Source organism: Vanessa atalanta, chromosome 24 (genome assembly GCF_905147765.1).
Source record: "Vanessa atalanta chromosome 24, ilVanAtal1.2, whole genome shotgun sequence".
Taxonomy (NCBI): domain Eukaryota; kingdom Metazoa; phylum Arthropoda; class Insecta; order Lepidoptera; family Nymphalidae; genus Vanessa; species Vanessa atalanta.
This window is the reverse complement of record NC_061894.1, coordinates 829,419-844,498: the sequence shown is the minus strand read 5'-3', so window position 1 is coordinate 844,498 and position 15,080 is coordinate 829,419. Positions and strand designations below refer to the sequence as shown.

General features: G+C 33.1%; 1 protein-coding gene across 1 annotated transcript in view; it reads left to right on the top strand.

Moving 5' to 3' along the window:
- The window catches only part of LOC125073272, an 87,431-nt gene that overhangs the window by 55,553 nt on the left and 16,798 nt on the right, over nucleotides 1–15,080 (top strand). Inside the window, exons 4-5 of the mRNA XM_047684025.1 lie at nucleotides 11,483–14,241; nucleotides 14,355–14,485. Of these exons, the coding sequence (XP_047539981.1) occupies nucleotides 11,483–14,241; nucleotides 14,355–14,485 (2,890 nt within the window). The remainder of the gene's footprint in view (nucleotides 1–11,482; nucleotides 14,242–14,354; nucleotides 14,486–15,080) is intronic.

Sequence of the window (15,080 nt, the reverse complement as noted above, 5' to 3'; positions counted from 1 at the left end):
TTTTAAACTAAACGTTTTTAAATCTTTTCATTATTTAATGAATAAAACATGTCTTTATATTAAATTATTTTACTAAACGAAATAATTTAAAAACAAGCGCGTGCTATTTCGTTTATACACGTGATTGAAATGTGACTTTCGTTGCATAGCAAACGTTGCATGTTTAAACGTTGAACTGAAATTCGACCAAATTGTATTTTGTAGCGCTTAAAAAGTTTCTCTTGACAAAATTCAAGTTTTTAAGTTTTCAAAATAGTGTACCTTTTAATATTTTTTATTTTACGTCATAATTAGCATTAGCAGCCCGTAAATGTCCCACTGCTGGGATAAAGGCCTCCTCTCCCTTTGAGGAGAAGGTTTGGAGCATATTTCACCACGCTGCTCCAATGCGGGTTGGCGGAATACACATGTGGCAGAATTTCGTTGAAATTAGATACATGCAGGTTTCCTCACGATGTTTTCCTTCACCGCCGAGCACGAGATGAATTATAAACACAAATTAAGCACATGAAATTTCAGTGGTGCCTGCCTGGGTTTGAACCCGAAATCATCGGTTAAGATGCACGCGTTCTAACCACTGTAATGTTAATTTGTAATGTTAATTAAAAGCTTAAGTACTTTTTATGATACTATTATCGTATCAAAAATAAAACAGTCATGTCAAGTAATTCCTATACCTCCATTTAAGTTTAGATCGTTTCTGAGTACGGACTTTAATAAACACATCAGAATCGAACCTACGATATTCATATTGACACTAGCTATTTGACCTTATAATAATTTCATGACTGACATGAGAATCAAATGTAAACAAACTACATGACAAAACCATGACTTCACTAGTATCTCGTAAACGGAAGCTGTCAAGGTTCTGCCCACTGTATGTCCGTCTTGATGTACTAATCAACTAAAGGTCTTGTATTGTTAAGGAAGTTTTGTATCGATCATTGTGTTAGAATTAGCACTGTTACTGTACTGAATAAGATGTTTTCACGTCGATCATTATATGTCTGTAACGCACTATGCGAGTTTTTTTTTTTTTTAATAATATCAAAATACACTTTGAACCTCAAATATAATAACATAAAATTTTCAATACCAAGCGATTCTTTTCATACGTATTAATATATTATTTTTTCGTATCTACTTAAGTTTGTCTTAGTTTTTGCCAATTAATAAATTTCAATCTCGTGTTAAAAAAAAAACAAGACGTTTTGTCTCTATACAATGTTGATAAAAAAAGCCTAGAATTCGTATTTTTTTTATTTACATACAAGATATGTAAATTAAATCGATATAAAAAACATATTTATACAATTTAACTGGCCTTTTCCGCCACCCCCCTTAGAATCTATAGGTAGGTAGATGCCTATTACGAAACGGTGTTAATTTTACATGTAATTAAAACTTGACGCGGCGATTCAAGTACTAAACCCAAAAATGACGAAAAATAAAATAAAATTCAAATAAGAGTTTTCTTAGTGAACTAATATTCTATTTTTTATTAATAATTTATTTTGGTTTTCATGTCAAACATCGATAGACACTACTTACGCGCTGTTTGAACGAGACAGTGTTGTGTGAAAAATATATACTGATATAAAGCGATTTGGATTTGATTGCTTTTTTGCGTATATTTCTCATTCGGTCCCATTTAAATTTAAGAAAATATTCGACGAGTTGTGAAAATATTGATTAACTACTAGCGAATTCCCGAGATTCGTAATTTTCATACTTAGTCGAACTTACGGAATAACCTTTTTACATAGGTATACATAAATCACTCAAAATCGGCGAAAATATCGAGGAAAGTACACAAAAAATAATAAAGCCGAAGACGAAAAAGGTTATCAACCTCCACCTTTTTTAAGTTGAGTTCAAAAATTACGTACTACATCATTTCAAATATATGAGTGTTACGAAAAATCGAGCATTATAAGTGTTATCCGTGACTAATTGAAAAAAAAAATGGCGGTCTCGCCCCGCCCGGCAAATTAGAAACATCGAAATTTATAGTAATTGAAATACATTATTTATAATTAAAGAAATCCAATTAATAAATATGTAATAACATAGATTATTCTTATTATTATAATCTCAACTAAATACATATATATGTATATTGTAAGTAAATATTATACAGTACGCACATAAAAGAACGCTAAAGACGGCGGTATGCGCGTCGTAAGACGAAGTCACGTCGTTTGCCGTCACGGCGCACGAGTCAGTCGTACTTTGAGGCTTTTTATCTTTTATGCTTTAATGAAATATACATTGCACGGCATTTAACTCGTTTTGAATAATTGTGATCGTAAATCGTAATTCGAATTATATTTTCGACGTGTGTTTTTTTATCTGTTTTAAGTGATAATAAGCTCCACACGATATCCTGCAGTTCACAAACCTGCTATGAATTATGAAAAAAACGCAAACCCGAAAACGCGACGTGTGGACAAAAATCGCCCTTATATAGTTTCCAGTGTAAACTGGTTAAATATTACGTCATTTTTCATGTTTACACAAGTGACAACTTACTCGAATACAAGGTTAGAAAACTAACGTAAGTATATATTCCAATATACATATTTATGAGGAGTGTATTAATGATACATATATTATATGTATTGATAAGTTACCTGTGCTATTAATTAATATTATTCGCACTGGAATGCAAAAATAGCGTCCATTGTCCCTCGACCTGACATAAACACAAACAGATTTTGGGTAATTTCACTCTCTTCTCGCAATCTTCTCTCTATTACCTTCTCCCATATTTTCATAGTATGTGACATGAGCTTTATCCCTCTATAGTTGACACAATCCTGTACATCCCCTTTATTTTTGAAGATGGGCACTAGCGAACTACTGCACCATTCCTGAGGGACGGTTTCTTCATGCAACAACTTGTTGAACAATATAGTCAACCACATATAAGTATATCAAAATAATGTACCACAGTATTATTGTACACCTTAAAAAGGTCTTCAAAAAAGTCCGCGATGTTATATGTCTATCTCCAGATAGCCATTTTTTATCCTTGACTTTATACGAGAAATAATGGCTTATTTTTGAAGCGATTTTAAGCAATACAGCATTAATCCTTATCCAATTAAGTACCTTAAACACATTGTGAATTTCATATAGATCAACGAATATTTTCAAAGACATTACAGATTTGAAACGCAGGGATATAGCGGCTTGTATTGTCTATTGACTGAAAAACTGTGAACGTTGTAAGACATTCTGTAGTATATTTAGTATCAGCATTGCACCCGTGCGAAGCCGGGGCGGGTCGCTAGTATCAGTATATACAGACGCGGATCCCGCGCTATCGAGACCTGCTGGTTTGTAATGAGTATTTTGAATATCTTGTAAGAAAAGTTGTAAATTTAATCTCATCTTGTTTTAAGTCCCTTTAATAATTTACGGGTCCTCCTTAATTATTCTTAAGGGATTTATTGAAGGCATTTTATTAAATTACTCCAAGTTCATTTACGAAGTACAGTCATTAAAAGTTTTCATATAAATATTAAATATTTATTGTTTATTGATGATGATGTTGGTAGCCATCGCGATGATGATGTCCGCTTGACCGATTTAAGCTACACGAATTAAATTAAAAATCATTCAAAAATCTCCTACAAGCACTTCTGAGACATATGTAGACGAGCTAATAGACCATCTGACGTTAACTAATCCACCGCTCAGAGACTTTGGTGTGTAAGAAATGTTAGCCAACATAACGTCACGAACCTTAAGAAGTAAGATGTTATGTTATAAAAAATATCGTTACATTATACCAGTTGTTTACAATCGGCGTAAAGTTTAAACTATGTGGAAAGGATATTACAGTATTCTTTTACATCCGTCCACATGCCTTCCTCCAATATTTTTTAGGGTATAGTTTTGCCGGTAGGGTATCCACCTAAATACGTTAACTGGCTGGACTTTACAAAACGAACCGCTATAACATACTCTAAATCGTAATGTTGTCTTAGATTTTCGCGATTATTACACATTGAAATAAAACTAGTTTTTTTAACGGATTTAATCGCGTATATTAATTATTTTATTTTAACATCCCGAGCACTTTGCAGTGTTCGTGGTCACGGGCAGTCTGCCCGTGACCACGAACACTGCAAAGTGCTCGAAACGTCGGGATGTTAAAATAAAATAATTAATATACGCGATTAAATCCGTTAAAAAAACTAGTTTTATTTCAATACTCTAAATCGATTAAACAAATGACAAATGAAAAAACTATACGAAACGTATTAGTTTAACATATATCACTGGACGAGTTTCATCATATGTCGTGACGTTGCACGCACTTATACACAATTTATTAAACGAATATTCGTCCTTTTCCTCTCGCTAATAAATAAGTACTTGTCTGCGCGATCATACCAGTTTCCATTTATATTGAAAAATAAGGTGAACGTCCGCTTAATATTATACCTTAAGACCCAAAATACCGACCTTGAAATAAAATATTAAAGTAATTGAATATTATGAATGAGAAATTATACTTAATCGTAAAGAATCACACAAAATTTGTTAGTAAAAACAATTTAATTAATTTGACGTAAGAAAAAAACATCTTGAGAATAGAAATAAGCTATTCAATGCGCGGTTAATAGTTTTTTTTTTTAAGTTTTTTTTCCGTGATTATATGTAACCTCTTTGGTTAATATTAATACCGAGTTTCATCAATAACTATTGGTTTTTATGTGATCTGAGCAAGTCCGTCTGGGTAGATACCACCTACTCATTCCTTATTCTACTGCCAAATTGACTTAGTATTGTTATGTACTTTGTGTTCCTGTTTGAAGGGTGAATGAGCCAGTGTAATTACTGGCACAAGGGACGTAACATCGTATGTCAAGTATTGTTAAATTTTTTGTCAGTTCGAATGTCTGGTCGGTAGTGACAATTTACCATCAGGTGGCACACTTGAAAGCTGCCTATCTATTTTCATTTCATTTTAAAAAGGTATTCAAGGACAAGCCAACTGTGCCAGTAGGTATTATAGTCTCATTGTCATAGCAGGACCAACGGCTTTACATGCCCTCCTTACATATATATGTATATATATATACGGAGTATATAGTGCGGGTGCGGGTGCTCACTCCTTAATGCTACAGAGAAAACAGAAAAACTTAATAAAATAACCAACCCAACCCGGGGATTTGAACCTTGAATATGTGCACTATTTTGAGTTACAAGACGTGTGTATATTACAGGTTCACATCTGAGTACCTATTATCACAATAAATAGAATAATATGAGACAGTTCTAATATCTATTAATCTATTTATCTCATGCTAAGCGATGACGATAAACATCGTTTGAAGGTCTCTTCATGCGTCGAAATTTTGACACATGTCCACCAACCCACAGAAGTATAGTGTGGCGGCTCTTGATTTTTTTGCTCTCGCAATAAATAAGAGTATTACTTTACTTAAATCGTTTATAACATTTATATAACTCGTTTCAACCTCACATAAGTGTTAGCATCTTGGATATATATATTTTTACCTTGTAAACTATAACGCCACGGATCTACTTAGAATTTGATAATAAAATACGACAAATAATGTCTTAAGCGCGTCATTTATACTGTAAAAATAACGTTATCAGCAAATATATGCCAATAACGAACTCGTTTTTACTGTTATTCCAGTTTGAAGGCACACGATCGCCGTGTTGAGTAAATAATAGAAAAACACACACAACTAGGGTTGGCGATTGTTCTCCACACACGGCCAACGCGCCGCCAACCAATCCAAGTTTTTAATTTATCAAATTAAACTTTATTCAAGTAGGTTGTTTAAGCTTGATTATGATTACATGAACGTATTAGTTTCATTGTTGCACCGACTGTATATATTTCTGGTTACCCTAAAGATAGACTGGTAGAGTATTCTACCGAGACGAACCAATTAAATAACATAGGTATTAAAATTTAAATTAAAATATTCTTTATTTAAGTAGACTCATAAAAACCTTTGAAAATTTATGTTAGAGTTGATTTAAATGTAAAGCTACCACCGAGAAGAACCCGAAAGATACTCAGTAGTATGTCAGTAAAGTACGGTTAAATTTTTATATATCCTGCCTAGTAGACTATAAATACTAAGTCCGCGCTTTTTTATCTTTAATATAATCTAGTATATATGTTATGTACTTTTTTTTGACATGAGTTTTAAATTTTTTAACAGGCCAAGTTTAAAACAATTAAATTACAATACATTATAAATACACTGAATCCCTTGTCCAAAACCAAATCAAAACAGTGTATTATCCAATGACAAGAGGAGTAAGGACACATCAACAATTTTGACGTTGATATAATCTATGGATTTGTAAAAATAAATAGTTTTGAATGTCGAAGTTGATAACGGAAATTTGGATGTAAAATTAAAGTGGATATAAGTGTATAAGTGTTGTATTATTAATAAATATTTATATAATTAATTTTAGTATACTGTAAGTATACTGTGATTATGCTTGGTAGGATAATATCAGTTGAATAGTTTCTACCCACACAAGCGGACCTGCAGAGAGCCCTACCACCGGATAAGGCTTTGTGGTACAAGTATTAGTAATCCTTAAATTATAGTTCCACATTTTTCTATAAAATAATTTTTAATTTCTGTAATGATTTAAAAATAATTTATAAAACAGTAGATTTTAAACTTTACAATTTTTTTTAAAGTAGTTTTTATATTTTTTTTTTTCATGTCGGCAACCCTTGTTCTCAAATTAACTATCTTGTTACGCGTCTTTTTTATTAAACTAGTTAGTTGAAAGTGGGAAATAAAAAATATACACGAGTTAATATGCATATTTTTGTCCATGTTTTTGTGTCTAATTGTGTCCGCGAATTGACGCTCGATTGACGTATTGGTCATAACCCGCTAACGGTTAAACTCCTCACGAAGCTTTACATCTGTACTAATAATAAAGAGCTTTTATTTAATATAAGTAAAGAAAAGATAATTGAAATGAATGATGAATTCAAATTAACGATGGCGATATGATGATATTATAGATGTAAAAGTAACCCAGTCTGTCTGTCTGTCGCTCTTTCGCGGCCAAACCACTGAACCTAATTTGATGAAATTTGGTATGATGCTTAAACTCCGAGAAAGGATAGGCTACTTTTTATATCTATATAACCTGACGCAAACCGCCACCCCTCCCCCCCTAAAACGTGAGGCCACAGGTAACGACTAGTAATTTATATTTTTGTTTCTTATATATAACATATCGTCATGGAAATGGAACAAAGAAAACAGAAAAGAAAATTGAAGCGACAAAGTGCTACTATTGGGAATGTAGATTTTTACTTTAAATATTATAACTTCTAGTACCCTACTTGGAGGTAGGGCTTTGTGCAAGTACGTCTGTGTAAGCCATCAGATATTCTACCTCCAAACAATAATACTTAATATCGTTGTGTTCCGGTTTGAAGGGTGAGTGAGCCAATGTAACTACAGGCACAAAGGACAAAATATCATAAGTTCCCAAGGTTGGTGGCAGATTGGCGATGTAAGGAATGATATTCTTTACATCGCCAATATTTAGCGGCGGTGGTGACCACTTACGATCAGGTTGCCCATTTGCTGGTCCATCTAACTATATGTATAATAGTTAAAAAAAATTGACAGACATTTTATAACTTTAATTCTTTGTTTTAAAATATTAATTAATAAGGCCTGATACACAATATAATAATATTTAGACGATAAAAAATGTGTGACGATAGTATTCGTTGAGCGAGTTGAGAAAATAATGTACTTGTATATAGAACTCATTTTGTATTTCATTTGAGAAAGAAAATACTTAATTTATTGCCGGTTCTTCTGGGCTTGTCAAAATGAATTGCAATCAGAGCTGGATTTAGACTAGGCACATTCGGGGCTAATGCCCAGGGCGGCTAAATTTGAGGGATGAGAAAAAACATCTTTGCATTACCGTAAATACTTTTTTATCTTCGAAAATAATTAAAATAATAAAAAAAATATACAAAAAATTTTCTAAAGAATGAATTATTTATTTTTTTTCAAAAATTGTGTATTATCAGTTTATGGAAAAATTTTGTAAAAGGGGCGCCACTTTTACAGGCATCTTTATCTTTGAATCTGGCACGGCGATGGTGATGTGAATAAAGATTTTATCTAACTATATTATAACACGAACATTATATACAAATCCTTTTAAGGATATAGTCATCATTAGGCTGATTTTACAGTTAATATTAAGGCGTTAATACATTGTTGTGCACCCACGTAGAGTCAATACTCTCTGAACAAAAAAACTCGAAAACCAAGGATGAAGTCACTCGATCCGGCTCGTATCTAAATAAAAGTGTACAATGCAAAATCTTTAGACAAATATTTGTAGAATTGTCGGTAATTTCTATTCAATTTTAAATTAAATATGGCTATAAATATTGTTTAAGGGTTTGATTGGTTAAGCAATGTCTTCTTCCCTCAAATGTCAAATCATTCTGACAAAAAGAGTAATAAATTAATTTTCCTAAACACCCGCTAAACAACAACAATGTCGTTCGAGTTTTCTTTTATAGAATAAATACAAATAAAATATAGGAGCATTACACTTACTTATTGATTGTCAATTAAATAAAGCGGTTCGAAAAATGAAACACCGTGACCTGAGAAGAACCGGCGAATGAAACTCAGCGGAATAAATATAGTGTATAAAACTAGGTTATTTAATTTTGATCACTATATTTTGCGTAACATAGTATAGCTCATACAGATAAACAAGCGCAATCCTTAAACTTGATCTAAATGATAGACATTAAATAATAACATGTTTTATAAACATTATCAAGGCACGAACTGGCTCCGTGTGTCACTAAAGTCTAAACGTCAAGTGTGAAGCGACCGTTAATTATCATATTTTAAGTGCGAGCAACACATTTGCATTCGAAATTTAAACTTTAATTTATTTGTTTTGCTCATTTAGACACTCACTTCATTAGTATTGCAGGTGAGCAACGTACACTCAAACAAAGCAACAACTTAGAGCATGCTTGTGTTTAAATATATAACTATTAAATAATCAATTATCCCAAGCCTTCTATGTTATAAAATCTTGAAATAATTTAAAAAAAGAACAGTGTAGTAGTGTTTTCATTGATAAAAATATAAAAATATTCGAACTGACATAAAAAAAAAAATCTGATAACGCTCAAAGCGACTTGCGCAACTTAAGTCAGCCTTTAAATAAAGTTATATTTTCTCTAAAATATTAGTGATGAACAAACTAAATTATTACTTAAAATACTAATAGTTACGTAAACTTTAGAATACCTAGAATTGTTGTGGTAGGAATATATTTAAATGTACACTAATGCAGGCTTTTCATTAGATACAATTATCAGACACGATTCGCGCGACAACTATTGTAAAGTTACGGTATGTCTAAAGCCTTCACGTAATTTCCGACAGTAATTATCCAATTTTCAAGTCAAGTATGAACGATGCGCGAGCGCAGCAATATTATTATTTTATTTATAAGATTTTTATGTATGAATAATTATGTTCTGACTGTATATTTTGACTCAAAAGATTTTCGAAACACACAACCGATCTCTAAAACCGTAGACGGAGATAAGTCAAAAAACTTGCCGAAAAGTTGTTTTTGTTGAAAGTCAGCGCTAAAAATAAGTGTGATCGAGTTACATGACGCACTCCTGACGACATCTGTGTGTGTCAAGCGCATGTCGCTGATCATGATATTAATTTTTAATAACCGGAATTTGCTGATAGCTTAATTGATCTAGCTACCTTATGATAGGGAAGCTCGGGGTTCGAATCCCAGGTCAATAGAAGATTATTGAGTTTTTCTTTTAGGAAATTCTTAATAGCAGCTCAGAGCTCGGAGGTTGATATAATATCTCAATATATTATTTTTTATCAAATTGGTTGACGTAAGTGAGCCAGACATTAGCGCTGTAGAAAATATTAACCCTTCTCTACTTCGTCCATACGGCGCTGACCTGGGGACCAAAGATGATATGTCCCTTGTAGTTACATTGCTTCAATCACACTTCAAATCTGAACAAACCAATACTAACTATTGCTGTTTGGCGGTAGAATATGCCATGATTGGGTGCACCTACCCAAACGGCTTGCATAAAGCTCTAATACCAATTTCACGAAAACCTGACCTACTCACAATCTCTCTCCAGTCGTGCTGGATTTCCGTCCAATCGGACATTGAAAATGAAGGAAACTGTGAACCTCTGTTTCCGCAGACTTTTATACAGATCACTATAACTTGAGGTTCAACGCTATGGACGAAATTCATGGTTCAATTAATAGGTTACAAATGTTTTTTTATGAATTCATTATGAAATATGGTTGTGTGTTACAAGTACTGGGGAACTGGAACAGAAGTTATAATAGTCAAGATCGCTTTCAATTTCATTGAAACAATTTAAATCGCTTCTAACGCTTTTAACACGTAAAGACTTTATGTGTCACATGATCCAAGTACACATTCTCTTTACAATAAAACATTCAATGTTCGTTCGAAACAAAACATAACCATTTGTTTTGTTTTTAAAAGTGAAAATGTTCAAGACTTTCACTGTGCGTCCTGTCCCGGCTTTCTTAAGCAAAAGCTTTATAAAAGAAATGTGTTGAATGCATCGAGATTATAAAAAAAAAACCAGACCGTCGAGACATTATATTGAAGCAATAAAAGCGAATACAAAATTAAAAACGAATACAAATCCCTTCATTTTCATTTTATGTTCTATAAAAACTTACTTCATATTTCTCTTGGAAATGTTGAGCCACTGAACCGTATTTGATATTATTTGCTACAAAGCAATCTTATACCCCAAGGAACGACATAGGTTTTCTTTGTTACGCCTCGTACCTAACGACAAACCTATAAACGCAAGCAAAGCCTGTCGTCCATGGCTTTGCTTGCGTTTATAGGTTTATAGTAATAGTATTATATATGTTTATAGGTTTATAGTAATAGTAATAGTATAGTAATTCTCGACATGTATTAACACGTTACAATATAAATGTTGCTTGGATTATAGTATTTAATAAGGAAGAAATATCAGCTAATACATAAATCTTGTTTATAACAAATAACAAAAGAAATTTTAATTGTTTTTACGTACTAAAATAATAATGTAATTTTTTCATCTTCTGTAATATGCTTACAAGTAATGGTACTTAACTTACGTATATAATAAAAAAAAATATAATAAATAGATATTGGCTTTGAAAGTTGCAATAAGCTTAATCTCATTTGCAAAATGCTGTAGACGGTATCTAATATGTTAAGTTCCTCACTGTCTCTTATTCCACTGGCTAACTATATAATGATGTATCCGAATTAACGATTCCGAAGTGACATCTTTAACTATTTCATATGTAGAACCATTATATATTTTTAAATGTGTTATATATTTGCTTGATTGCAGGTAAACCGCGAGAGCGGGTTGCCTCGGACCAGCCCCGAACGATACGAAAAGAACCGTTCACACATTTATCCGAACAAGAACTAATCGAAGAAGCTAACAAAGTTATTGCTCAAGCAGAAAGCGTTACATGCACAGCTGATCATCCACCTGAAAAATTCTTCTCTCTTCCGCATAGAAGAAAATTTCGAGAAGACAGAGCAGATCGTAGAAATAGTGACGACGGAAGTATACCAGAGGGTAATTCTAAAACACCTCTTGGCAGGTCTACCAGTGATGTAAGTCCTAAGAGGAAAAAAGAAAGAACATCCCTTTCTACGTTGTTTAGAAGAGCTCAAAGAACTAAAAGCCCCGATGCACCAGTCGTAGTAACAACGAAGCCTTCAGTTATCGTTAAGAGAAGTAAAAGTGACGTATCTGATTTAAAATCTAACACGAATCTTAACAAAAATAAACCTATACGGAAAAGATCTGGAAGTGAAACGGAAGAATTCTTAAAGTCATTGAGAAATAAAAAGACACAACTATCGCCTATAATCGAAAGCTCACCGAGGGAAGATTATTTTAAGAAGATATCACCATTAGATATACTGCATAAAGAAAAATTATCTGAACGAGAAAGCAACAAATCTGACGAACCAGTTTCAATAGACAGCAAGAAGGTAAACCCTATTGAAAAACCACCCCGTTTCAAAACTCCAGAGAAAAACGAACCTAAAGCACCTAACAGAATAAAAAGAGGTAAATCCTCAGAAAAAGAACAATCGCCACCAATATCTGAGACACCCAAGCGCAAAACAGACGCAAAAAAGACAATTCTTGTTGATGAAATAGATTCTTCTCTAACAAAAGATAGTCCCATTGAGATTAAAGATAAAATTAAAGAAAGTATAAGAAAAATTGAAGAAAACGTATATGGTGATAAGGAAATGAAACACAGCAGCCAACAACCACCTGAAAAGCCTCCACTAACGAGGGGTCACACGGTCGGTCACATTGTGAGAATTCTCAAAGAAGATCAACATTCATCCCCTCCTAAATCCCATCTGATATCACCACCGAACAGTACTAATATAAATCAACCATTTTCGTACACAAAGCCAAGTACAAGTCCGGATCCAAATCTTTTCATAAGAAATACAAGCCCAGACAGAGTACCGACACCTGTTAATAAAATGACAGAAAAAGGTGTCGTCTATGCTCAAGTTATAAGAGATAACGGTGATTTACGTCCACATTTTCCTAAGCAGACTATGCATAAAACATTTTCTCCGTCAAGAGAAAAATATGGAAACTTTTCAGACGAAGACGAAGGACTTGGATATGAAGAAAGACATAAATATTCGTCAGAGCGTATAGCTGATTACAATTACAAAAACAACGATACGAAATATAATTTCAATGAAGGTTTTAACATAAAAGAATCACCCATAAGGCCAAGATTTCGAGAGTACAAGCTCATGAGTTTTGATGAAATTGAACCCACTTACGCAAATGATTATAACGAAAGAGAGATAGATAAACATGGACCTATCGACAGCTTCAGAGGTAGAGCCGACGGAATGGATACAAAGAAAAAGACATTCGAACCGGACACCAAGATTGACTTAGATTTTAACGAACTCAGCCATAGACGAGAACTCCTTGAGTCTCGTTTAAATGCAAGAAGATTTGAGCGTGAAAAGATAAATTTTAATGAACCAATTTCGAAATATCTTGAAAACGATCCAATATATGAAGCAGAAAAACGAATGAAGCAAACGGAAAAGTATGTAAATGATACTGTTAAGTACTACCGCCATACCTTAGAGAGAGATGGAATTGAAAGTACAATCATAGAAGATTACAAATATGATTCAGATAATAACAAAATAAAATATAATACAGAATCAAGAACTACTCAGAAAGCGACCAAAGATGAAATAGATCGTCGTGAATTTATAGATACATTGAGTCCATCTAGATACAAAGATGAGAGAAAAATATTTCCACCTGAACCAGAATATGAGCCACCTAGCTTAGAATCGAATCCTGGAAAACCAATATCTTCACCAGATGAGTATAAAGAGAAGAAATACAAAGTGAAAAAACATTTTACCTCTAGTCATGATCTGCTTCAAAGTGGTCAGAAATATAAACTCAAAGATGATTGGTTTGGCAAACGTAAAGGTCATTACGCGTCTAACCCAGAAATAGCTCAAGAGCGAGAGGAAGATTACGCCAATCTTGGATACAACACTAAACATGAGTCTTATCACAATTCACTCCGCCGTGCTAAAAATAAGGACAAAGATATTAAAAACCATACTAGTATACGTCGTCACGACTCAGGTGATAGTAGGGACTACTATCGCGAACAGATGTCTCCGCGTCGTTTCGATTTTGATAACCGTCTTGTTGATTCTGGAATCGAAAATGACTTTAGACATAATTCTATCGGAGAAATTCATAGATCTAGACATAGACGACATGAAAGCGATGAGGATGTTCGTAATACATCTTTGTTTTTGGCTAGTGAGAGACAACATACGGAAGACAACTATCCAAGTGAGCAAATATATGCAAATGGCGAGTACTTGGCAAACTACAAAGATTATAGAGGAGAAAATAGAAATGATTATATCCCCAGGGACAGAAGTGCTGAGGATGGTTCGCTTTTAGATTCAAAAGGGCGTCGTTATGAGAAAAGTCCGAGTAGACACGATGATAAAGTCAGTGCGAAGCCGCCGAAAGCTACTAAAAAGCTTTCTGGACTCGAAAAGGTAACTTTTTTATGTTAAAAATTCATATAATATCACAAAAGTAGTGCTTCTTAACTTAATCAATTAAAAAATAAACAATGTCATTCCAGTAATTATTATTTTGTATTTTATAGATGAAACAACTGTTCTCCCGCGACTCTTCTAAGAAGAGCAAGAAAGAGAAAGAGGTAGTCCAGCCTAAAACTCGCACCCGGGTGCTCAAGAGCCCTGAACATCTTGCCAAAGACGACCCTGAGTACAAAAGGTACTTAAACCATTAAGAATATTTGAGGTACTAACAGCGCCCAAAAATGGCTTGTGATCTCGTAAAACTAGTAAATCAGATCTAAAAAGATATATATATATATATATATCTTTAGACACTTGTATTATATAGAAATCAATAAATGTTACTATCATTTTTGTTTAGAAGGTAATAAAAGAACCTGAAAAGAAAGTGTCCCATAAACGTTCCACATTCATCTTCATATTCACACCTTCCCAACAGACTCATCTTTATGTATAAACATATTATTTTAATTATAAATGAGTACTCATAACGAAATTTTATCCTGCAACAAGTTTTCTCACGATATTTTCCGTAATCTTCGAGCATGAGATGAATTATAAATACAAAATAAGACTGCAAATGAATTCTCAAATCTTTCCTAAAGATTTAAATATTCGATCGATTGAACCATTTTATAGCTCTATATTACTTAATTAATCGATTACAAATTCATATAAATTCAGAATCTAAACCTCAAGGGATGCTTTTAAAGTCACAGCATTTATGGCAACTGTTTGTGTTTTTTTTTTCTTAGAGGAATAATATGACATGCGTTTTGTTTACCTCCTAG